This window comes from Cnephaeus nilssonii (assembly GCF_951640355.1).
Source record: "Cnephaeus nilssonii genome assembly, chromosome: 18".
Lineage (NCBI taxonomy): Eukaryota > Metazoa > Chordata > Mammalia > Chiroptera > Vespertilionidae > Cnephaeus > Cnephaeus nilssonii.
Genome location: NC_137089.1, coordinates 48,158,764 through 48,184,869, shown reverse-complemented (window position 1 = coordinate 48,184,869; position 26,106 = coordinate 48,158,764). Strand labels below are relative to the sequence as shown.

The 26,106-nt window shown below is 42.1% G+C and overlaps 1 protein-coding gene across 6 annotated transcripts in view; it reads left to right on the top strand.

The window, feature by feature from the left end:
- The window catches only part of SPIDR (scaffold protein involved in DNA repair), a 324,477-nt gene that overhangs the window by 197,722 nt on the left and 100,649 nt on the right, over window positions 1-26,106 (top strand). For all 6 annotated transcript variants that reach the window (XR_013814915.1, XM_079795887.1, XM_079795886.1 and 3 more), the window contains exons 9-10: window positions 20,302-20,497; window positions 23,256-23,482. Coding sequence is in view for 5 of the 6 variants with exons in the window: in XM_079795887.1 (XP_079652013.1) it covers window positions 20,302-20,497; window positions 23,256-23,482 (423 nt within the window). In the remaining variant the exon portion in view is untranslated. The remainder of the gene's footprint in view (window positions 1-20,301; window positions 20,498-23,255; window positions 23,483-26,106) is intronic.

Genomic DNA, 26,106 nt, shown 5'->3' with positions numbered 1-26,106 from the left:
TGTGTTTTGAAGTAGGCTGGTAGTGCTGTGAACTTCCCTCTCAGGACTGCTTTTGCTATGTCCCAGAGACTTTCTGTTGTTGTGTGTCCATTTTCATTTGTTTCTAGAAAGTTTTTTATTTCTTTCTTAATCTCATTGGTAACCCCTTCGTTGTTTAATAACATGCTTTAGCCTCCATGTGTTTGAATGTTTGGGGGTGTTTTTACTGTAGTTGATTTGTAATTTCATTCCATTGTGATCCGAGAAGATGCTTGATATGATTCTTGAACTTGTAGAGACTTGTTTTGTGTCCTAATATGTGTTTTATCTTTGTGAATGATCCATGTGCACGTGAGAAGAATGTATATCCTACAGCCTTGGTGTGAAATATTCTATAAATGTTAATTAAATCTATCTGATCCAGTGTGTCCTTTAGAATCACTATTTCCTTGTTAATTTTTGTCTGGAAGATATATCTAGTTATGTCAATGGGGTGTTAAAGTTTCCTACTATGACTGTATTGTTGTTCATCTTTTCCTTAAACTCCTCTAGACTTTTTTATATATTTAGGTGTTCCTATATTGGGTACATAAATGTTTACCAGGGTTATATCCTCTTGTTGGATTGGTCCCTTTAGTATTATGTAATGACCTTTGTTGTCTCTTTTGATGGCCTTCATTTTGATGCCTAGTTTTTCAGATATGAGTATTGTTACCCCAGTTTTTTTTCTTTTCCCTTTGCATGGAAAATTTTTTTCCATCCCTTCACTCTCATCCTGTGTGAGTCTTGTTCTGAAGTGGCTCTCTTCAGTTGGGTCATCTTTTTGTGTCCATTCAGCTACCCTATGTCTTGATTGGAGCATTTAATCCATTTACATTTAAGGCTATTATTGATAAGTACTTATTTATTGCCATTTTAATCCTGTATGCCTAGGTTTCTCTCTCTTTTTCTTCTTCTCATTATACTAGTCCCTTTAGCATTTCTTATAATGCTGGCTTGGTGGTGATGTATTCCTTTAGCCTTTTTTTTTTTGTCTGGGAAGTTCTTTATTTCACGGTCTATCTTGAATGATAGTATTGCTGGATATGGTAAACTTGGTTTCAGATCCTTGCTTTTCATTATTTTGAGTACTTCATGCCATTCCTTTCTGGCCTATAGAGTTTCTGATGAGAAATCCGATGCCAGCCTTATGGGAGCTCCTTTGTAGGTAACAGTTTGCTTTTTTCTTGCTGCCTTTAACCTGTTGCTATAGAAATTTTGAAGCCAGGCAACCAATGGGTCCAAGCTGCTTGTCACTACTTGAGCCAATTCAGCAGAGACAAGGTTGAATCATATATGAGCATTATTCCAATAATGCCAGCATTATGGGAGAGCAGCAGTTCATCTACGAAAACCTGCTCTCGATACTTCTTACTTTCTCGCCCTAAAGTGCACACTCCTAAACCATGAATGGGTTCTTTCCCAAAAGTTCCTTTCTTAGACTTAGATTGCATTTTCCCTAAGATCAGTGATAGAAATCATTGCTCCAATCAGGCTGGCTTCCAAAATTCTGTTCTACATTAATGCATTCTAGCAGTTTACTGATAATGGAACTTCAGCTTCCCTTCACCACATTCAATACAAGTCCAGATGCTATGGACATATGTATGTCCCCCTGGAGTGGGGAAGATCAGAGGGATGAGGATAAAGGAGAGAACTCTAGGTATTTTGGGTACAGTATATCTCAATGAAATTGGAAACACATTCCTGAACACCGAAACCTAAGTCTTTATTGTCTTCTTAGAGAAGATACCTATCCAAGCCAGCCACTGCTCTGAACTTGGCAACAAAAGGTAGTCACAGGAAGATTACATGTGGCAGACAGTGAAGGATAAGTTCTTTCACGCTAATCTGTACAGGTGTTTGATTGTTTCCTAAATTGGAGGCAAGTGGAAAACTGGTTATATACTCTTTGATGTATACATTTCTCATTTTCCAAAACATATTACGCTACCTCATTGTCACTGTGCTAAAGTGTAAATAACCAATGGACAGAAACTAGAGTTGGCTTACTCTTTCTGTATAACCTGAATGCCACACTAGATTGCTATGTTATAAATTCTTAACCTTTTGCACTCGGATGTCGAGATTAAAATTACTCTTTGAATGTACCAATAATTTGAAATATAAAAAAATCCAAATAAATAAGTTTGTATGAAAAGAAACTCTGGTTTTTTATTCTACTGCCGCGCTTTGTAAAATCTGGGGTATTTAAAAAATTAAATCCCGGTAGAATAAAGGAATCGAGAAAAAAGCAAGCGAGTGCAAAGGGTTAATTTATGTTTTTGGCCAACATTTTATATAGAATAATCTCGATTTGAATTTGATGAACCTCTGGTGTATTACTAAGGATGCCTAAGATCTTTTCAGATATGTAACAAACTTTTGAGTTATGTAATTGGTTTAAGAACATTGGTTCTGTTGCAGAAAAGTGCTTTTGTGCATGCAATTCTAATATTCTGAAAAACAGATAGAGCACTTTTCCATAACGTTAATACAAGTGTTTATATCATGCAAATGCATACAGTGTGTCTTGGGCCTACATATCTGCAATTAAACACAATCTATTTTCCCCCAAAGTGCAAGTGCCCTGCAATGTCTTGATACCAGTAAGATACCAGCAGATAATGGGCAAATGAAGGTTACACTCAGAATTTGTGGAGGATTATTGTCTTTAGAATCCCAGTTTGAATTCCATGTTAACCTTCTAACAAGCAAGTGAAATATGCACTGGTGTCTTGTGCAGTATCTGACCCATATCTAAAGATTTTATTATCTTTTGTGGTCGCTGCTGACGTGGTTTGATTGAGTCTTTGAGGAATGTTTGCTCTTGCTTATTTCTGCAGTTTGTCACTAGTTTATCGGGGAGTATTCCTTTAAACAGTTAGCTCTGTGGAACAAAAGAAAAATAAAAGCAGTTTGGGTGCAAGGAGGCGAAGATTCTTAGGTCCCAGCACTTTGTCTGGAAGTCCTCAAGTTTGCTGCGTCCAGTTCCACTCTTGTGTCTTTGGGTGCCAGGCAGCCAAGCTCATTCTTTTTCTTTCCAACTTGCTGCTGCCTCTTACATCTAGCAGCTCCCTTAGGATTCCCAATTTCCTGAAAAGCCTCCGTTTTAGCCAAGTAGTTCAAGCTATATAGGCAGTTTGCCAAAAATTTCCTGGGTTTGCTCAGGGACTAAAATCCAAGAAACCCAATGGAATTGCTTTTACATATTGCACCAGAATTACACCATGTTCGTTATGGCTGTCTGTGTACTTCTGATATTTGTTTCTTTTTTCTACTTTTCTGATTTTCACTAATTATCTGTAATGGCCCCTTATGACTTTCATAGTCAGAGAAAACTTCTTTTTTCTTTGCTGCACTCCTGTCCTTCCCTTTATGTATCTCGGAGTAATCAATCTGTTCTTAAATCCACAGCTACTCCCACTTTTTACCACTTTAAGAGTTAGTATCTGCATGTGTTTTTCTCCAAAGAAATAATTAGCATTTCACTTAAAAGTCCCTCTATACTCATTGCTGTAAAGTAAAACTGAGTCCAGTTTTTTGTGCCTAGAGGTGTCCTTTCTAAGTAACATATTCGATCATTTAAGGCAGCGTTAGATCAAACCCAGCTTTTCTATTCCTGGCTTCATAACCTTGGTAAGTAACTCTGTCTCCACTTCAATTCCCTTAACTTTAAACTTATGAACTGACAGCACCGACTTTGTAATATGGGCATAATGGAGCACTGAGGTAAAGCATACAGGGCATCTAGCAGGATGCCAGGCCTGGAGCAGGTGCTTTATTAAATCTTTGCTAGGGTTTAATGATGGCTTGAGTAATACACGCATTCAAATCAAACTCGAGGTATGTCCCCAGGGTACACTACAGTCATGGTCACTTAAGGACAGGGATACGTTCTGAGAAATGCATTGTTAGGTGGTTTTGTCATTGTGTGAACATCATAAAGTGCCCTTATACAAACCTAGATGGTACATACCTAAGCTATATGGTACACCAGGTGTAACGGTTAATAATGCGGATTTTGTAATCAAAGAAAACACGATAACTTCAAGAGAAACATCAAAAGTGCTTTATTCAAAGTAATGTCCATCGCTAGCTACATATTTCCCCCATCTTTCAGGTAATTTGTGGATACTGTCCCAATAGAACTTTCCTTGTTTTGAGGCAAACCATTTAGAGACCCCATTTTCCACTTCTTTGTACGTTTTGAAGTGCTGCTCAGAAAGTGCGTGTGCCATCGATCAGAACAAGTGGTAATCTGAAGGAGCAAGGTCTGGTGAATATGGCAGGTGGGTTAATACTTTCCAGGCAAGATCTTTTAATGTGTCTTTAACTGGTTTTGAAGTGTGTGATGGTGCGTCATCATGAAGCTAAATTACTTTGCCATGTCTTCTGGCCCATACTGATCATTTTACGATCAAAGCGTGGTTCAAATTGATTATTTGTTGTCAGTAGCGATCAGTATTAACGGTTTCACCTGGTTTTAGAAACTCATACTACACCACACCTTCCTGATCCCACCAAACGTAGAGCATTGTCTTCTTTCCGAAGCGATTTGGCCTTGCCATCGATGTTGATAGTTGACCTGGACCAACCCATGATTTTGTGCATTTGGGATTCTCAAAATAAATCCACTTTCATCGCCAGTCACAATTCGATGCAAAAAAGACTTTCGTGCCATTGAAGCAACATTTTACTGATGACTTTTCCATTTGTCTTTCGTTCAGTGGATGTGGCACCCATTTACCTTCCTTTGAAATCTTTCCCATTGCTTGAAAATGTTGCTGAGCAACGTTTAAACTTTCTGCAAGTTGTTTTTGGGTTTGACATGCATCTTCATCCAATAATGCTTGTAATTGTTGGTCTTCAAACTTTTTCAGTTGACCTGGACGTTCTGTGTCTTTCACATTGAAATCATTACTTTTAAAGTGTTTAAACCAGCGTTCACAAGTATCTTGAGATGGAGCATGTTCACCATAAGCTTCCCGAAGTATATAGTAACTTTCAGCAGCACTTTTCTTCAAAATAAAGTAATGAATTAAAATTTCCCGCAAATGCTCTTTTATTGGCACGAAATTCGACATTTTTAAGCATAAAAATATCTATGATGTTAACACCTTCAGAAAATTTGACATATGAAGTTTTGAAGATTGCTGTCAATACAACAAAATAGCATACATATCAAATCACATATATATCAACATATGTGTAACTCCATCTATTGAAAAGAAATCCGCATTATTAACCGGTACACCTGGTAGCCTGTTGCTCCTAGGCTACAAACCTGTACAGCATGTTACTGTAGTAAGTACTGTAGGCAATTTTAACACAATGGCAATTATATTTGTGTATCTAATATTCAAACATACAGTAAAATATGGTATAAAATATATTTTAAAATGGTTTGCCTGTATAGCACTTACCATGAATGAAACTTGCAGGACTGGAAGGTGCTCTGGGTGAGTGAGTGAGTGGTGAATGAATGCGAAGGCCAGGACATGACTGCTCACTACTGTAGACTTTGAAAACATGCACACTTAAGCTACACTAAGTCTATTAAAAATACCTTTCTTCAATAATAAATTAACCTTAGCTTACTGTAATTGTATATAACTTTCACTTTATTTTTTAACTTTTCAACTCTTTTGTAATAACACTTAGCTTAAAATACAATAACATTGTATATCTATACAAAAATATTATCTTTATAGCCATATTCTATAAGGTGGGGTTTTTTTGGTTTTTGGTTTTACTTTTTAAACTTTTTTGTTAAAAATGAATACACAAACATACACATTAGCCTGGGCCTACACAGGGTCAGGATCCTCAATATCACTGTCTCACCTCCACCTCTTGTCCCACTGGGAAGTCCTCAGGGGCAGTGACACTCATGGAGCTGTCAGTCCTATGATAACGATGAATACCTCCTGCAGGGCCCGCCTGAGGCTCTTTCTGAGGAGGAGTCACTGAGCAATAGGAGTTTTTCTGCTCTATTATAATCTTCTGGGACCAGCTTCACTTATCTGGCCCATCAGTGACTGAAATGGTGTTATTCAGGTCTGACTTGTAAGGCCCGTGAAGTGTTGGTCATATCTATGTGGTAGTATATCAGATATGTGTTTCCCAACTCGAGTATTGTATTTATTTTAGAATTTCCAAATGGCACATCCAAGCAAGATTGCTCTAACATCCTGACATTTAATCCCAAAGCCTCCTCAGTACCTGACATTTAATCCCAAAGCTTCCTCGTTTAACCCCAAAGCTTCCTATCACTTACCTTGAGGCCTTCCTTCTGACCATCTCCCTCTGAGCCATGCCCTCCTCAGGCTGTGCCTCATAACTCTCCTCCCCTCAGCGACCTGAAAAATCGGTCAGCGGCCTCTCTTCCCACAGGCACACTTTACATTCTGTTTCAGCCATTGCAGTTGATCTTCAGCTGCACTTCTGAGATTGCTCACTCAGTAGTAAGTTCCTGACCAACTAACTTTTCATTTCCTTGGCTTTTACTGTCCTGGCTACAGCATTCATCTTTGTCTCTCCCTTGCCTCTGCTCCTGCCTTACTTACCCCTGCCCCTTTTCTGCCTTCCTGAAGGTCGCTCACCCCATCTCTCTTCCGTGGATTCCTCATATTGCCTCTCCCAGTGGCTGCTTGTCTCCTGCCCATTCCATATGTAAGAGTACCTAAGTGTTAGCATGGAGCCTTATAAACAATGGTGGATACATATTTATTTTATTTTATTAAGTATGTTAATATAAAGAAATGCTTATCTAATAACATTGAGAAGTGGAATACTGAATTTTCTCTGTGAGGCATGATTACAACTGTGACACATATTCATAGAAAGACATAAAGGAATTATACCAAAGTATTCATTGCAGTCTGCTTAATGAATTTTTTCTCATTTTTATTTTTCTAACTTTTCCAAGTTTTATATAATGTTCATGTATTACTTTTATAACCAGGAAAAATTTGTTTTCTTTTTTTCTATCCTCCCCCATATGTATGTTGGAATGATCACATCCATGAAAGTATGATTTCACCTAGCATGACTGTAGTCTTAGACATGTTCTCTTCTCCTTCTATTTGGTATTATACAATACTAGAGGCCCGGTGCACGAAATTCGTGCACTGGGGCGGGGGGGGGGGTTCCTCAGCCCAGCCTGCCCCCTCTCACAATCCAGGAGCCCTCAGGGGATGTCCTACTTACGGCTTAGGCCTGCTCCCCTCTCTCTATGGGAGGTGACCAGCTGATCAGGGGAAGGCACCATCCCCATCACCCTGCTGTTGCTGCCACTGCCAGCTGCTGCAGCCACCAAGGTGTTTTCATCAGCACGGACTCCAGTCCCTTCACCACGAAAAAATGACAACTTTCTTTAGGCATTTTCAAGATGTCTCTTTCATAGGATATGACCTTTCTTTCTTTTTTATCCTCACCTGAGGATATTTTTCCATTGATTTTTAGAGAGCGTGGAAGAGAGAGGGAAAGACAGAGAAACATCAATGTGAGAGGGACACTTCGATTGATTGTCTCCTGCATGAGCCCTGTCCTGGGCCCCAGCCAGGGAGGAGCCTGCAACCTAGGTACATGCCCTTGATCAGAATTGAACCTGGACCCTGCGGTCCTCAGGCCGAGGCTCTATCCACTGAGCCAAACCAGCTAGGACAGGATATGACATTTCTTAGCCCCTCCAGCAGCGGACCTTCGTTTTTTCCTCCAGGAGTGAGGTGGAAAAATCCTAGATCACCTTCTTGGATTCTTATTACCCAAGTTACCAAGAACACTGCCAGTGGCGTACAGGGAGCTTAGCCAATGAGCGGTCAGAAAAGGTGTTTCCTCTGCAGCTCACGTGCAGAGGCGGGACTGCTGGCACACGGTCTCCCAGCAGGGACGGGCCCCCCTGTGTGTTGTGTCTCCGCCCCGGGCCCGCCCCCAACCCCAGCATCTGCTGCACCACAGCCGCTGGGGCTGGGGGTGTCACCCAGTCCCCTGCTGCCCATCTGTGCACACAGCCTCCTTCTGAGCTGGTCATGACTGTTAAGGTGTCCCAGCTAATTTGCATATTACCTCTTTTTAGATAGGTAGGTAGATAGATAGATAGATAGATAGATAGATAGATAGATTTCCCATTCTTCTGAGTGGTATTTGTAACCATCTTATTAATGTCATAATTACATTGGTCTTAAAGATAACTAATTTTAAATAACTTGTTTATATTATTATTACCTATGTAATAGATGATGGTAGGGATTTGAATTCTCAGTTTCAACACTGAGGTCATCTTACACTTAATTTCCTGAAGGGGCAAAATGAAAACAATTCACAGGAGTGCCCGGAGAACTGACACTCTCCGGGAAAGGCTCTCTCCACTCTCCACCTTCACCCCAGCTGAGACAAGGTGAAGTGGCTGGGGCCAAATATGCAGGCCTCTCCACCTCAGGAGAAGGCCCAGGGCCAGCAAAGAAAACGCTAACAAATGCATTGTCACCTGAGGTGGCTGCTGGGGATCAGAAGACTGCACACAGTGTGCAGTCCAGAACTAGCTTGACAGTGTGGTGCCACTTTTCAGTCTTGAGGGGAAAGGATCTGTTTTTCCCACTCATGACTTGGTAAAGGTTTATTTAAAGAAAACGATTTTAAGACAGTTTTTTCCTTTAATGTTTTGTCTTTGTTATACAAGGCACACCTGTTTTTAGGGCTTAGTCATAGGCATGGGGGGAATATTTATTCATACTCCTTGTTATATATAGTTCTACCTTCCACCCCTCCCAAACCTACCTCTCTGTCTTTCCTCTTACCATCCACACAAAATGTACTCCAGGTCTAGTCTTAGTTCACTTTATTAGGAAAGTTTCTGACAACAGTCTAGAGAGAATTTCTTAGGTCTGTTTTGATTTTTGACAGTTCTTTTTAGCAAGTATGCTTCCTGGTATTTAGAATCATTGAGCTAATGAGAAACAGTACTTTTCTGCTATTTCTTCTTTATCTGTGAAGACAGAAATGAGCTAATACTCATCAATGACGACTACAAGTTGTGTTCTTTTACACACATAATTAGATTAAATTCTTGCAAAACCCAGGGAGAGATGCAGGCCAGGGTCACACAGGCCTTCTTGAAGCCCAAGTCTATCTGATTCCAAGGTCCATCTTCTCTCTACCAGACCACACCACTTGTCATTCTACTTCCTGATACCACGCAGCTTTGGGCTCCTGTTTGTCCACAGTACAGCAGGGTTATCACATGCTCAGGGTAGCCTGTCTAGGTGGTAGTGGAGTATGAAAACAAGATTTGGGATCTGCAAAGACCCAAATCTTTAGCGTTCAGTCTATTTTGCAATAACAATCCTAAAGATAGAAATGCTCATTGTTTCTTAGTTGATCTCTTTTTTCTGATTCTGTAAGAGAATGGAATGTTTACAATATATTTTTATCAAATTTATTAGGATGGCATTGTTTAATAAAATTATATAGGTTTTAAGTGTACAATTCTATGATACATCAAGTCAGGTATTTTCACAGGAGCACTGTCTTTTAATAATGTTTTAGTTGCTCGTATTGCAACTAAGAGGGAGAGAATACCTATTTAACATAACCTCTGACTAGTCTTGCATCTACCTGATTACTTTCCTATTCAGTCTAAAGTTGATATCTTTTCGTGTAATAAAACCCTTAAAGCGTGAAGAACTTGTCTAATCTAATATATACTGAGTGGCCAGATTATTATGATCTCTGTATGCATAATAATCTGGCCACTCAGTATGTGTACATATGTGTGTGTGTGTGTGTGTGTGTGTGTGTGTGTGTATTAGAGGCCTGGTGCATGAATTCATGCATGGGTGGGATCCGGCCAGCCTGGCCAGGGGGAGGGGACATGGGCGGTTGGCCGGCCTGCCTGCTGGTCGAACTCCTGGTCAAGGGGACAATTTGCATATTAGTCTTTTATTATATAGGATATACACTGAGTGGCCAGATTATTATGCGTTCAGAGATCATAATAATCTGGCCACTTATGCGTTCAGAGATCGTAATAATCTGGCCACTCAGTGTATAACCACTGTTTAATCCCTTTAGGAAATCACATTCAAATATTTATTTTTATAAGGTTTTAGTTAAATATATTTTTATAATTCGTTGTGCACATGTGCTTTTCTTAAATGCAAATACTATTTTTAAAAATGAAAAGGTTTGGCATATATACATATAAGATTATTGTTATTGGAGGAGAACCAAGATGGCGGCATAGGTAAACACCTGTACTTGCTGCCTCTCACAACCACATCAAAACCACAACTAAAAGGCAGAACAACTACCACCCAGAACCACGTGAAAGCTTGCTGAGTGGAAGTTCCACAACTAGAGAGCTGAAGAAAGCACATTGAGACTGGTAAGAGGTGCGGAGGCACCTAGACGTGTTGGCATCTGGATGTGCTGCTCTTTTAATCGGGAGGGAGATACAAGCTCCCGCTTGCTCTGAACTCCAGTTCTGGGCAAGACTCTGGGGGACCCAGACACATGTGGGGAGAAACTGGACTGTCTGGCATCAGGCCGGAACGCAAGGGCGGCTTTCTCTCAGAGGTGCTCACAGCAATCATTGTTCCTGCATGGGGATGTGGGACGCAGAGACCCAGAACCTCTCTGGTGCAGGGCTGACTGGCAGCCATTGCTGTTTGCTCCGCCCTGGTGATTCCCAGAGACCCTATCCCACCCAGTTTACAACCCCACCCAAGCTTTTGCATATGAATGGCCTATCTTTTCTCCACCTAAAACCTGTCAACTGCAGCTGGGTCAGAGAGCCCCAGAGCTTCCGAAACAAGGCCCAAGGCTCCTGCTGGGCGGCCCCAGACAGTAGCTGACCTTGCACCTCTTTAGAGATCCAAGAGCCAGGGTACCCAGTGGTCAAAGTGAGACCATACTGGATTACAACTCTTCACATCCATAAGCGACACACTCAAGGGGCAGACTCAGCGAGCATCAAAGCCCCACTGAAGCAAGCCCTGCCCCATAAGGGTGTCTCTTGTGCAACAGATCTTCCAGTGTAGACACAGCTGGTCATCACAGCCAATTGGCCTGGAGGTCAATTCCTCCTAGTGATACCAACAGCAATCAAGGATTAACTACAACAAGACTGTGCAAACAGCCCACAAAGGCGTGCACCAAGAGTGTCCACCTCTTGGTGACTAGGGAGGCTGAGCCACTGGGCCCTATAGGTCACCAACCACACAAGGCCACTCTATCAACTCAAGGAGACTTACGAGCTAACCAGTACATAGAAACAAACACAGGGAAGCAGCCAAAATGCGGAGACAAAGAAACAAGTCACAAATGAAAGAAATGGATGAAAGCAAAATACTGGATATCGAGTTCAAAACCATGGTTATAAGGTTACTCAAGAATCTTCTAGAAACCTCCGAGAAATTTAGTGAGAGCCTCAAGGATATGAAAAGGACCAATCAGAAATTAAGCATACACTGACTGAAATAAAGAATAATATACAGAGATTCAACAGCAGACTAGAGGATCCCGAGAATTAAGTCAAAGATTTGAAATACGAAGAAGCAAAAAACACCCAACCGTAAAAGCAAAAAGAAAAAAGGAATCCAAAAATATGAAGATAGTGTAAGGAGCCTCTGGGACAACTTCAAGAGTACCAACATCCGAATTTTTGGGGTGCCAGAAGAAGAGAGAAAGCAAGATACTGAAAACCTATTTGAAGAAATAATGACAGAAAACTTCCCCCACCTGGTGAAAGAAATAGACTTACAAGCCCAGGCAGCGCAGAGAACCCCAAACAAGAGGAATCCAAAGAGGACCACACCAAGACACATCATAATTAAAATGCCAAGGGCAAAAGACAAAGAGAGAATCTTGAAATCACCAAGAGAAAAATAATTACCTGCAAGGGAGTACCCATACGACTGTCAGCTGATTTCTCAACAGAAACTATGCAGGCCAGAAGAGAGTGGCAAGAAATATACAAAGTGATGAATAGCAAGAACTTACAACCAAGATTACTCTACCCAGAAGATCTATCATTTAGAATTGAAGGTCAGATAAAGAGCTTCACAGACAAGAAAAAGCTAAAGGAGTTCGTCACCACCAAACCAGTATTATATGAAATGCTGAAGGATAATCTCTAAGCAGAGGAAGAAGAAGAAAAAAGGTAAAGATAAAAAATTGTGAACAACAAAATGACAACAAATACATATCTATCAACAAGTGAAACTAAAAATCAAATGAATAAAAAACCTGATGAACAGAACAGACTGGTGAATGTAATAGAATTAGGGGCATGGAAAGGGAGCAGACTGACAATTCTTGGGGGGAAGGGGTTGTGGGGGGTATGGGAAGAGATTGAACAAAGAGCTTACACCTATGGATGAGGTCAGTAGGGGGGGTGGGGGGAAGGCCTGGAGTGGGGTGGGAACCGGATGGAGGGGAGCTATGGGGAGGAAAAGAGGAACATCTGTAATAATCTGAACAATAAAGATTTTTTTTAAAGATTATTGTTATTTATTTATTTCTCAAATAAATTTATGAAAAGTATTTCCTTGCTCAACTTAAGCTATTCTTTTTTTGTTGTTGTAATTCCTTGTTAGTATTTGAAATGTTAAATAAAATTGTGTATATATTTCTTTTATTTTATGTTTATTACCTTTGTGCAAAAGAAATTGAATAACCAAGTCTAATTTGCTCTTCGGGTGATTTGCATACTTTAGGAAGTAAAATGAAACATTAAGTTATACTATAGAGTAATGTTTGCAATAAGCTCCTAAAGTATATGTATAGGGAAATACTATGTTTTTTCCTTCCTTTTAAAGGTGAAAATAAAGATCTTTGTTGCATCATTCTAGTGTTTTATAAACATTATTAAATGTGTTATTGCAAATTTTATTTATGTTGAATTTTTTTATTGAGGTATAATTGACATAACATTAGTGTCAGATGTACAACATAATGATTTGCTACTTGTATATATTATAAAATGATCACCTAAGTAAGTATAATTAACATCTGTCAACCATGCATCGTTACAACTTTTTTTTTTGTGATAAGGACTTTTAAGATCTACTCTCTTAGCAACTTTCAGATATGCAATACAATGTTATTAAATACTAGAGGCCTGGTGCACGAATTTGTGCACGAGTGAAGTCCCTCGGCCTGGCCAGCAATCGGGGCCATCTCTCCCAGTCCCAATCGGGGCCAGCCGGTCAGGGGGAGGGACCATAGGAGGTTTGCTGTGGGAGCGCACTGACCACCAGGGGGCAGCTCTGGCAGTCAGACATCCCCCGAGGGGTCCCGGATTGGAGAGGGTGCAGGCTGGGCTGAGGGGACCCCCCACACACACGTGCACGAATTTCATGCACCAGGCCGCTAGTTGTAAATAATGCTGCTGTGTACATGGGTGCATATATCTTTTCAAATTAGTATTTTGGACTTGGATAAATACCCAGAAGTGGAATTGCTGTGTCATAAGGTAGTTCTATTTTTAATTTTTTGAGGAACCTCCATACTGTTTCACATAGTGGCCTCCATACTGCAATTCCACCAACATTGCACAAGGGTTCCCTTTTCTCTATATCCTTGTCAACACTTGTCTGTTGATTTATTGATAGTATTCATTCTGACAGGTGTGAGGTGATACCTCATTGTAGTTTTAATTGGCATCTCTCTGATGAATAGTGATGTTGAGCATTTTTACATATGTCTATTGGCCATCTGTATGTCCTCTTTGGAGCAGTGTATATTCAGGTTCTCTGCCTATGTTTTAATTAGATTGTTTTTTTGGTGTTATATTGTATGAATTTTTAATAAATTTTTTATATTATCCCCTTATCAGATATATTATTGATGAATATCTTATCTTAATTGGTAGGTTGTTTTTTTAAATTTTGTTGATGGTTTCCTTTGCTGTGCAAACCTTTGATGCAGTAACATTTGTTTATTTTGGAGTGGTGGTAGTTTCTTTGTTTGAGGAGATATATCAGAAAAAATATTACTAACAGCAATGTCAGAGAGTTTACTGTCTATGTTTTCTTTAGAAGTTCTATGGTTTCATGTCTTACGCTTAAGTCTTTAATCCATTTTGAGTTTTTCCTTGTAGATGGTGGAAGAGGTAATGTAATTTCATCTTTTGTAATTTCATCTTTTGGCGTTTATCCAGTTTACCCAACTCAGTCTATTGAAATAAACTGTCTTAACCCCATTGTATATTCTTGCCTCCTTTGTTATATATCAATTGACCATATAGGTGTGAATTTATTTCTGGGCTCTCTATTTTGTTCCATTGATCTCTATTATTTAATGATCTCTAGGTCTGTTTTTATGCCAAGATCATACTGTTTTCATTACTATAGCCTTGTAGTATAGTCTGATATTAGATAGAATGATAACTCCAAATTAGTCTTTCTCAAGATTGCTATGGCTTTTCTGTTATTGTAGTTTTTTATAAATTTTATAATTATTTGTTTTATTTCTGTAAACAATGTCATTTGTATTTTGATAGGGATTGCATTGAATCTATAGATTGCTTTGGATGGTTTGGAAATGATAATGATGTTCATTCTTTCTATCTGTAGTACTTCCACTTATTTGTATCTCTTTAGTTAGTTTCTTCAATGTCTTATACTTTTCTGAGTACTTGTCTTTTACCTTCTTGATCAAGTTTATTCCTAGGTTAGTTTTTTTTTATGCAATTGTAAATGGTATTGTTTTTTAATTTCTCTTTCTGATAGTTTGTTATTGGTGTATAAAAATGCAACTGATTTCTTCATATTAATTTTGTATCCTGCTGCTTTACCAAATTTATTTATCAGTTCTATTAGTGTTTGGGTGGAATTTTTAGATTCACTATATATAGTATTATGTCATGTGCAAATAATGACAATTTTAGTTCTCTTCATTTGTTAAAATCTTTGAGTTATTTTCTCAATGTTTTTTAGCTTCAGAATACAAGTCATGTACATGTTGTGTTAGATTTATATCAAAAGTTTTTTGGTTTTTTGCAGTTATAAATTATTTAGATTTTTAGTTTTGGTGTCCACATGGTCATTGATAGATATAGAAACACAAATTAGTTTTGTGTTATGCTATGATCTTGCTGAACTCACTAGTTTTAGGAATTATTTTGTTGATTACTTGAATTTTCTATGTGAGCAATTGTAACCTGCTGATATTCTATTTATTTGTTCTATTAAATAATGGGGGAGGGGAGTTCTAGTCTCCCACTTTAATTAGGGTTTGCTGATTTTTCCTTCCAATTTCATTAGTTTTTGCTTCATGTATTCTGAATCTGTGGTGTTTGATGCACACACATTTAAGATTGCTATGTCTTCTTGGTTGACTGACCCTTCCATCTTATTTAATGTCCCTCTCTATCTCTGATAATTCTTTTTGCTCTTAAGCCTGATTCATGTGGTATCAGTATTCCTTCCCCATTATATTTATATTAATGTTAAATGATACATTTTTTCTATCCTTTTACTTTCATCCTATCTATATCTTTTTTTTTTTTTTTTTGAGAGAGAGAGAGAGAAACATCGATTTGTGGTCCCATCTATTTATGCATTCATTGGTTGATTCTTATATGTGCCCTGACCAGGGATTGAACCTGCAACCTTGGTGTATCGGAACGACATTCTAACCAACAGAGCTACACAACCAAGGCTGATAATATATATTTTAACTAGAAGCCCGTTTGCACGAAGATTCGTGCAAGACATTCATTCACCTGGCTGCCTGCACCAGTTTTCCGCAGGCACCAGGGGGGACCCAGGCCTTGGCTCTGGCCACCGCCTTCCGCCTTCTTTCAGGGTCGGGGCTTGGCCCCGGGTGGCGGTGGCGCAGGGCAAGCGCTGCCCGCCCCACGCCGCCAGCAGCGATCTGGGCGCCTCCCGCCAGCCTGGTTCCGTCAGCCGCTCAGTGTTCGGAGCGGCGGGAGGCCCCGCCCCTCCCGCCAGCCCGGGTCCCTCAGCCACTCAGCGATGGGGGGGCGGGGCAGCGCGTGGTGGCCGCCATCTTGGTTAATTTGCATAGCGCCCTGATTGGCTGTGGGCATAGCGAAGGTACAGTCAATTAGCATGTTACCCTTTTATTAGGTAGGATTGGTTTAATTAAACCATTTACAGTTAATGCAATTATTGACATATTAGTACTAAATCTACTTTTTTATTTTTTGTTTTCTCTGACTTATTCTCTCTCTGTTCCTTTTTCTGCTTTCTTTTTCCTGGCTTCATGTGGGTTACTTAAACATTATTTAGAATTTTGTTTTAATTTTTTTATGTTTTTGTACATATCTCTTTTTATAGCTATTTTATTGGTTGCTCTGGTCATTACATTATATATATACTTATCGCAGTCTATTGGGTCAACAATTTGCCATTCTGTGTGAAGTGTAGAAATCTTACTTCTTATATCCCTATACTAGTAGCCCGTTTGCACGAAGATTCGTGCAATAGACCTTCATTCACCTGGCTGCCTGCACCAGTTTTCTGCCGGCACCAGGGACCCAGGCCTTGGCTGTGGCCACCGCCTTCTGCCTTTTTCAGGGTCGGGGCTTGGCCCCGGGCGGTGGCCTTGGGCTCGGCGGCACCCAACATCCTTGCTAAGGATCGCAGGAGCCGACCCCCAGTGGTTTCCTGCGATCCGTGCAGGCTGCCCACTGGTGCCCAAGGCCGGGAAAGCCTCCGCCCCAAGCTTTCCTGGCCTTGGGCTCGTCGCACCCAGCGTCCCTGCTACGGATCACAGGAGCCGACCCCCAGTGGTTTCCTGCGATCAGTGCAGGCTCCCCGCTGGTGCCCAAGGCCCGGAAAGCCTCGGCCCCTGGGACCCCCGGGAGCGGCGGGAGGGGCCGGGCCACGCCACCCCAAGTGGCCGATCGACCTCCGGAAACCCCGGAAGGGGGGAGGGGCCGGGCCACGCCCCCAGGGTGCCGATTGCCCCAGGCACCCCGGGGAGCGGCGGCATGGGCCCGGCCACGCCCCCCCAGGGTGCCGATGGCCCCAGGCACCCCGGGGAGCGGCGGCATGGGCCCGGCCACGCCCCCCGGGGTGCCGATGGGCCCGGCCACGCCCCTCCGGGGTGCCGATTGCCCCAGGCACCCCCGGGAGCAGCGGCATGCGCCCGGCCACGCCCCCCCCGGGGTGCCGATCGCCCCAGGCACCCCTGGGAGCAGCGGCATGGGCCCGGCCACTGGGCACCGCCATCTTGATCTTCTCAACGGCGGATATGCCACCCGGAGTCCCGCCCCCAGCCTCCCGCCGGCCCAATCGTGGGCATAGCGGAGGTGCGGTCAATTTGCATGTTTCTCTATTATAAGGTAAGATTGTTCTTATTTATAATATCATTGTCTTAATATCTCCTGTGCATATATTTAGAACCATATCAGACAGTGTTATGATTTTGCTTTAAATCCAAATAAATTTTCAAAAACAATAGGAGTAGAAAGGCCTATTGTATTTACCTATATTTTCCCACTTATATTTCTTTGCACAGATGTGGAGGTTCTGCTCATTGTTTTTTCTGTCTGTGTTTTCTTTGTTGTTCGTATTGGTTAAAGTCTATTATTTTATCTTCAAGTTTACTTATTCTTTTCTCTGGTCCCTCCATTCTGCTGTTGAACCTATTTATTGATTTTTTTAAATTATTGTATTTCTTCGTTTTGAAATTTTATTAAAAATATTTCTTTGCCAAGACTGTATATTTGTTTGCTGAGAGTTTCTATTTTTGTCTTGTTTGCATTTGTAATTGTTCATTGAAGCATGCTTATGATGGCTGCCTTAATATCTTTGTCAGATAATTCTAACATGTTTCATCTCAGCATTGTCATTTAGTAATTGCCTTTTTTTATTCAAGGTGAGATTTTTTCCTCCCTGGTTTTAGTATAACAAGTGACTTTTATGGCAACCTGTACATTTTGGGTATTTGACATCTGGACCTTATTTAAATCTATGTGTGTGGCTTTGTATGATACTGCTCTGAGACAAGAAGGGGGGCTGCTTATTACTGCCCGGTGGAGGTCGAAGTTCAGATTTCCCATTTGACCTCCACTGGTACCTGAAGGGGGAAGGACTCCTTGTTACTGCTGGGCAGATAGGAGTTCCATCTTCCTGCTAGGCTTCCACTGACATCAACTGGCTGGGCGGGAGCTTGGTTACTGCTCCCCCCTGGCTTCCACCGATAACACTGGGAAGGGTTGGAGGGTGGGAGGTGGGCTCGGTAATGCTGTGTCTGACATTCTGCCAGGCCTGTTTTGACTCTGTGCCAGAGGGGTGAGGAGGGATGTTTGATTACTAGTGTCAGGTGGGAGTGGAAGTCCAGGTGGTCTCCACTGTTGCAGTGTGTATGTGGGGAAACTCTTTACAAGCCTGCAGGGGTGAAAGCCCCTATCCCGCCTTCGCACACCCCCACCACGGGCTATGGGGACTCCTATTACAAGCTGATGAGGGTGGAAGTCTGGGTCCCCCTCACCCTTTGCTGGTGTGCGTGAAGGGGGGTAACAGTTTTTCTGTGATGTTCGCCTGGAGGAGAGTAGTTGTTTTCTGTCTCACTAGGCTGCTCCTTCCCTCGTCCCTTGGTTGAAGAGATGAAGCTTTTGTGGAGGCTTTTCCTGTCTGTACCTATTACTGTTTCCAGATTTTCAGGTTCCTCGGTTCCAAGTCTGGAATATCAGAGGCAAAAAGAAAACCCAGGAACTTGTCCTCCTTCTCTCCACCTTTCAGTGTCTTCTTACATTTAATTTATGTCTGATGTCAGGCGTTTCAGTTGTACTTAATGAGAGAAATAGGAGAACACATGTCTGGTCCATCTTCCCAGAAGTGGAGGTCATCATTCTTTCTGAATGTTAAGCAGCACTGTCTGTTTTGGGGTGTAAGTGTTAGGATCTTCTCAAATCAGATGTCTGAAAGGAACCAGGAGAATGTCTTTGATATTCCCAGACTTCTCTACTTAAATAAGAGGCATGTCTGTGACCGTGGTCCATTTGGGTGTATTCCTTTGATATTTGATGTCAAGTTACCGTATTTTTCCATGTATAAGATGCTATTTTTTTTTTTCCTAAAATCGTTAGACTGATGTCAGCTGAGGAGGGAGCCAAGCGGGTGTTTAGCTGCCCATACCTTGTCAAACAGGCTTCCTCCAATCACAAGCCTTATTGTTACTGACATCAGCTGATGCTGTAATTGGAGGTGAAGGTGGGGAGTGCGCAGATGCAACACGGACTGGGGCGTTCTGAGCCCATAAAGATGTCAAAAAATAAAAAGATAAATACCAGTAAGCAATTGTCTTACTCTGCAAAATTCAAACTGAATGCAATCAGCTCTGCAAAAGAGCATGGAAGTAGAGCTGCAGAGAGACAATTTGGACCTCCTCCCACTGAGTGTATGAGCAGAGAGTGGAGAAAACAGGAAGAACAATTCCTTAAGATGCCAAAAAAGAAGGCCTTAAGAGGAAAACCAGTAATATGTTTAAAATATTGATTTCCTTTTTTAAAAAAATATATTATTATTGATTTCAGAGAGGAAGGGAGAGAGAGATAGAAACATCAATGATGAGAGAGACTCATTGGTTGAATGCCTCCTGCATGGCCCCTACTGGGGATCGAGCCTACAACCTGGGCATGTGCCCTTGACTGGAATCAAACCCGGGACCCTTCAGTCTGCAGGCCGTCGCTCTATCCACTGAGCCAAACTGGCTAGGGCAAAAATATTTTTTTCTCAATTTTGGGTTGGAAAAGTAGGGGGCATCGTATACATTAAAAAATACAGTATTTGAAAGATCAGACCTGTCAGAATGTATGAAGGTGTTCTTTGTAAACAACATTTATTTATTTATTTTTAATGTTTAAATTTTTATTGTTGAAAGTATTACACCTGCTCCCTCCCGCAGCCTTCACCACACTATTGTCTGTGTCCCAGGGTTATTCAAATTTGCATGTAAGTTCTTTGGTTAAGAGATTAATAGCATTTATTTTAATGGTTAATTCTTTGAGCTTCTTTAAAGTCTTTGCTCCCTCCCTGCATTTCTCCCTGAGGGATCCTAAGGCCATCTTCTACCAGAGTAGGCGGATCTCAGAGAAGCCCAGGCAGTAGCCCCTCTCCTGACACAGAACTTTCACCAGAAAAGTAAAAGTAGACCCATTGACAGTCACTCTTGAGTGTGTGAGGGCAGCTGTCACTCAGTGGGCTTGCTTTTATCTGTAGAAGCAGGCAAGTCATTGTTCTTTGTGTTCCTGATTTTGTAAGAGCAGCTTTGCAAATAAACTGTTGTATTTTTTCCCCTTTCCAGGCAAAAGCTTATTATCCCAAATGGAAGTTGCCCTGTTATTCTGAATACTTATTTCTGTAAGAAAGTTGTTGCCAAAGAAGATTCAAGAAAAACACATGAAGTGCACTTTTGGGACACACCCCTTCCAAGAAGAAGCACCACTTTATCCCAGATGTTTAGATTTAAGAGTCTAACAAATAATTCACCTGAAAGCCAGGTAACTCTTTGGCTTAGACGTTTTATGTTTTGTAATAATATTTGAAAGGATTATAAGGGAAGACGTTTACTTTTGGTCTTACTTCAAATATTCAGCTAATATATATGCTAGAACTTACTATATATGAATTATTGTTATGCCTAAAGAAATTATAGTTCAGTTCAGTATTTAGTTGTGATATTTTATAGTATTTTATATAATTTTAATATTTATTCTAAGTTATTAATATACTAGAGGCCCGGTGCATGAAATTCGTGCACAGGTAGGATCCCTAGGCCTGGCCAGCTATTGGAGCCGATTGGGGCTTTCCTTTGCCAGCTGCCCGCCGGGGCCTTCCTTCGTTCCACACCACCCCCTGGTGGTCAGCACACGTCATAGCCAGCGATCGAACTCCCAGTCTCCTGGTCGAACTCCTGAGGAGACACTTTGCATATTAGCCTTTTATATATATAGATATGAGTATTGATTTTTTTCTATTCTCATTTTATAATTACCTAAGATTTTTGTTTAAGCCCTCTTTTATTATTAAAACTAGAGGCCCGGTGCACGAAATTCATTCACGGTGCGGGGGAGGAGGGGTGTCCCTCAGCCCAGCCTGCACCCTCTCAAATCTGGGACCCCTGGAAGGATGTCCTACTGCCGGTTTACAGGGATCGGGCCTAAACTGGCAGTCGGACATCCCTCTTGCAATCCGGGACTACTGGCTCCTAACCTCTCACCTGCCTGCCTGCCTGCCTGATTGCCCCTAACCACTCCGCATGCCGGCCTGCTCACCCCCAACTGCCCCCCCTGCCAGCCTGCTTGCCCTCAACCGCCCCACCTGCTGGCCTGCTTGTCCCCGCCTTCCCTCCCCACTGGCCTGCTTGCCCCCAACTGCCCCCCTGCTGGTCTGCTCACTCCAAACTGCCCTCCCCCTGCTGTCCTGATCACCTCCAACTGACCCCCACTGACAACTTGCTCGCCCCCAACTGGCCCCCCTGCTGGTCTGCTTACCCCCAACGGCCCCGCCCCCCACCAGCCTGATCACTCACAACTTCCCTCCCCTCTTGGCCTCTAACCACCTCTACCTCAGCCCCGCCACCATGGCTTTGTCCAAAAGAATGTCCAGAAGGTCTCCTGGAAGGTTTCCCAGTCTAATTAGCATATTACCTTTTTATTAGTATAGATACAGGTCTGGTGCACGGGTGGGGGCCAGCTGGTTTGCCCTGAAGGATGTCCCGGATCAGGGTGGGGGTTCCCCTGGGGCGTGAGACAGCCTGGGCAAGGGGCCTGTGGTGGTTTTCAGGCCGGTCACACCCTCATGGGGTGAGGGTCCCCACTGGGGGGCGTGGCCAGCCTGGGTGATGGGCTGAGGGCCGTTTTCAAGCTGGCCACACCCCATTCAGGGTGGGGGTCCCCACTGGGGTGCCTGGCCAGCCTGGGTGAGGGGCTGATGACTGTTTGCAGGCTGGCCACGCCCCCCAGCGGGGACTCTTACTCCATGGGGGGATGGCCAGCCTGGGTGAGGGGCTGAGAGCCGTTTTCAGGCTGGCCACACTCCCTTCAGGGTGGGGGTCCCCGCTGGGGTGCCTGGCTAGGCTGGGTGAGGGGCTGATGGCTCCCAGCCCCTCCTTTTTTTCTTTTTTCAGCGCCTCCTTGAGCGGAGGCCAGGGCCCACTGGAAGCAGGTATCTGGGATTTATTTAACTTCTATAATTGAAACTTTGTAGCCTTGAGTGGAGGCCAGAGCCTGCTAGGGTGGGCGGGAAGCTTGGCTTCCTTCATCGCTGAGGGCAACCCAACCCTCCTGCTCTCTCCAGCTCCATAGCCGCCATCTTTGTTGGGTTAATTTGCATACTCGCTCTGATTGGCTGGTGGGCATAGCGGAGGTACAGTCAATTTGCATGTTTCTCTTTTATTAATTAGTGTAGCTGCATTTTTCTTTTTCACAATATCTGTATCACTTGGGATAAAAAGAGCTGCATAAACTTGAGATTATAAATTGGAGATTGTTTTTGGCATTTTATTGGCCCTGAGCCCTGATCATCTGCCAAAATGAGTTTAGGGAACCACCAACTTTCCCTTGCTGTGAGCATGAAGTGCACTCCTGGGACCCCTCCAAGCTCTGTGGCTTCCAGTGCACCTGGCTCAGGTTGCCACGTTACTTGATTCAGCACTAAATGGAATGCTGAGAGTGACAGACAGCATGAGGATACATAGGAAAGATAGAAAAGCAGACAGATTTTCATCCTGTTTTGTATAAGTGTAATCAAGCAGAATCTCCCTTGGCTTGGTTGGAGCATCCTCCCATACACCAAAAGATGGCAGGTTCAATTTCGGTCAGGGCACATGCAGGAGGCAACTAATTGATGTTTCTCAATATCTCTCTCTTTCTTCCTCTATCTAAAATCAAACTTTTTAAAAAATATAGGCAATAAACCTTTTTAAAAAACGAGTGTCTGGAAGGAATTATGTGAAAAGGAGAACTCTCTAATCAATTTAAAATATGGCTCAAAGTATATTAATGCTTCAGTTTCATGAAATATGTTTTTAGCAACAGCGATAATGAAGCTGCAGTATAGCCTAGTGGTTAAGAGTATGGACTTTGGAGCCAGGTGTTCTGGTTCAGTCCTGCCTCAGCCACTTTCTTCTAGGTAACCTTGGGCATTTTTCTTTTAGTGTTCTGCATTTACATCATAGGATTACCTAAGAATACCATTATTTGTTAGTGTGTGCCATCATGAGTCAGACTGAAATCTTCCCTTGCGTGTCTTGGCCAGGTTATGTGCAGTCTCCCCACCCTGAGGACAGACTGGACCCACAGGCACTGCTCATCTCAAGCGCCCCTCAGCGACTCGCTCCTGGACACAGTAGAAAGCCAAGGAGCTGCCACGTGGTCAGGAGCTGGAGTCCCAGTGGTGGTGCAAAGAGTTTACTTTCTTCCCTGCAGGTGTCAGCAGGGAGGCGGCTCAGCTGCTCCACCCAGCTCAGACGCACCGAGCCTCCGGTGAGTGACAACACAGGCATGGGGGTACCTAGAGTTACTTAGAGAAAGGAGAGGTCTTTCAGGAGCAGTTTCTTGGCTACACTCCCCATATACATGGGTTGTTTTTGTTCGTTTGTTTTCTTGCATCAACATTTGGGACCAGGGTATGACAAAGGATTCTATTTATTTATATATGAAGTCCTACTAAAATAATTTAATTTGTACTGTTTACTTTTACCTTTAATGAGTCATGTTATTGCAAGTAATACAGATACAAGACATACTAGAATTGTTGTAGAAAAGCCAAGATATGGTTACCCTGGCCCTAGCTGGTTTGGCTGAGTGGATAGAGTGCCGGCCTGCGGACTGAAGGGTTCCAGGTAAAACGATGTGGTTACCCTACCTAAAAAAAGACCACTCACTATACTATCTATCAAATTTTATATCTCTTAAAACCTGAGTAAATGACAGTTAATAGACTGTAATCTAGCCTTTCAGAGACTGTTTTCATCTATACAGCGCTACTTAACAGCTTTCTGCAATGATGGAAATTGGTGTATCTGCGCTACCCAGTAAGGTAACCACTGACTACACGCGGTTATTGCGCACTTGGCTAGTGGGACTGAGGAACTCAATTTTAAATTTTATTTAATTTCAATTAACTTATTTTAGATAGCTTTATGTGTTTAGTGGCCACCTTGTTGTACCGTGCTGCTAGATGAAAACATACATAAACAAGGTCAAATGTGATTCAGAGTCGCTTTTGCTCAGATGAACAGAGAGAATGATGTCTTCTTTTCTTCTCAGATGTAGGCTCTTCATGGCTTTACATTTTTCCAAATTGCTAGAGACACATTGTTGACGGAAGAGTTTATTTCTTTATGTCGGAGCCTTGGCATAACCATTTGAGGTTGTCTTTTTTTCTGTTAGGCTGCCCTTGGAGCAGTAATATGGATTTACAACAGAAGAGAACTTAAAAGTATAGATGCCAGTTCAGCAATCATTTTTTCTATGTACTCTTAATAAGAAAACATATTATAGAAATAATAATCATTCTATTTTAATGGTGCCTTCTGATGCTATTCAAAAAGAGCAACAAGGAACACTTCTGTATTAATTATGAATTCTCTTCAAGTGTATGGCCTCTGATTTGAAAGTACTATGAATTTCATAATGTCTCCTTTAGGTGTGGAGTTAGAGAATATTTCTTTTGGATTATAGAAAAAAAATTTTTTATTTGTGTGAAATACATAAACATTCTATCAGTTTTAAGGTTTTTACTATGACTTGTACTATTGATCAGTCTTGTACTCTTTGACTTAATTCTGTGGTCAATCCAAATAGAATGATCTGAGATAGTTAAGATTAGACATAGGTTTCGTTTTGCTTTGCTTTTTATGGCATATACCCAGTGGAGAAGGTAATACTGAGCAAGCTAGGCAGTTAGGACCTAAGCTTTCCCAGGCCAGCACCAACCACATACTTTGAGGAGATGGGGACAGCAGGGACTGAGTCACAGTGATGAGAAGACCAGATAAAACTGACAGTAAGGTTGCTTCCTTATGAGTAATCACAAACAGCAGCACCTCGGAGGTTGTGTCCCTGCAGCTCCTTCAGTAGTACTTGTTTTACGTGTTGAGCAAGTTGGAAGCTAGAGTGTGACGAATTGCTGTCAGTGGTCCAGAACATGTATTTTTTTTTTTGGATTTGTACCTTAGAACACACACTGGAACGTGGGATGTGACTGTGCTTGTGGAAGACTGAAAGAAGGCCAGGCATAAACCTCAAAAACAAGAAAAGAGTTATTTAGATGCGATGAAATGCTTTTTGCATGGTGTGTTTCTTGTAGTGCACCTGCGGTTGTATAATGCTGAGACTAGAGTCCCATTTTACAGCTGAGGAAACTGAGCCTCCGAGAGGTTCCTGTTTACTGACAATTATATTGGTGAACAAAAAGAAAAACATAATGAGCTATAGAATCCCAAAATGACAGGGTTGTAGAGAATGTTGATGCCAAAAAGGGAGAAAATTGAGTTAGAACCAAGCTGTGCTTAGATTGAGGCTGACTCAGAAATTAAGTCATCCTGGGGCAGCAGGAGATGTGCAAGTGCCCAGCCATGGGGAGAATTACATGGACTGTGCGGGAAAATGAGCTTTGGACAGAAGGCCATAGCATTTGGCCATTGAGGACAAGACATCTGAGATAATTTTTTAGTACAAACAGCCCTATTGTATAACTGATAGCTAATATTTTCTGGCTTCATTTGCTACTATAATGATCAGACTGTCCAGTTTACAAATCAAATTAATATAGAAGAGAAATTATACTTAACCTTCTACTAATTCTTTGCTAATCTATACTAATAAAAGCTATGCTAATTAGACCAGACAATTGACCAACATTCCGGACGTCCTTCCAGACTAAGCCGCGGTGGCGGGGGCCCAGGCAGAGGTGGTTAGGGGCAATCAGGCAGGCAGGGGAGTGGTTAGGGGCATCAGACAGGCAGGCAGAGGCAGTTAGAGGCTACCAGGAAGACAGGCAGAGGCAGTTAGGGGCAATCAGGCAGGCAGGCAGAGTGGTTAGGGGTGATCAGGCAGACAGGCAGAGTGGTTAGGGGTGATCAGGCAGGCAGGGAAGCAGTTAG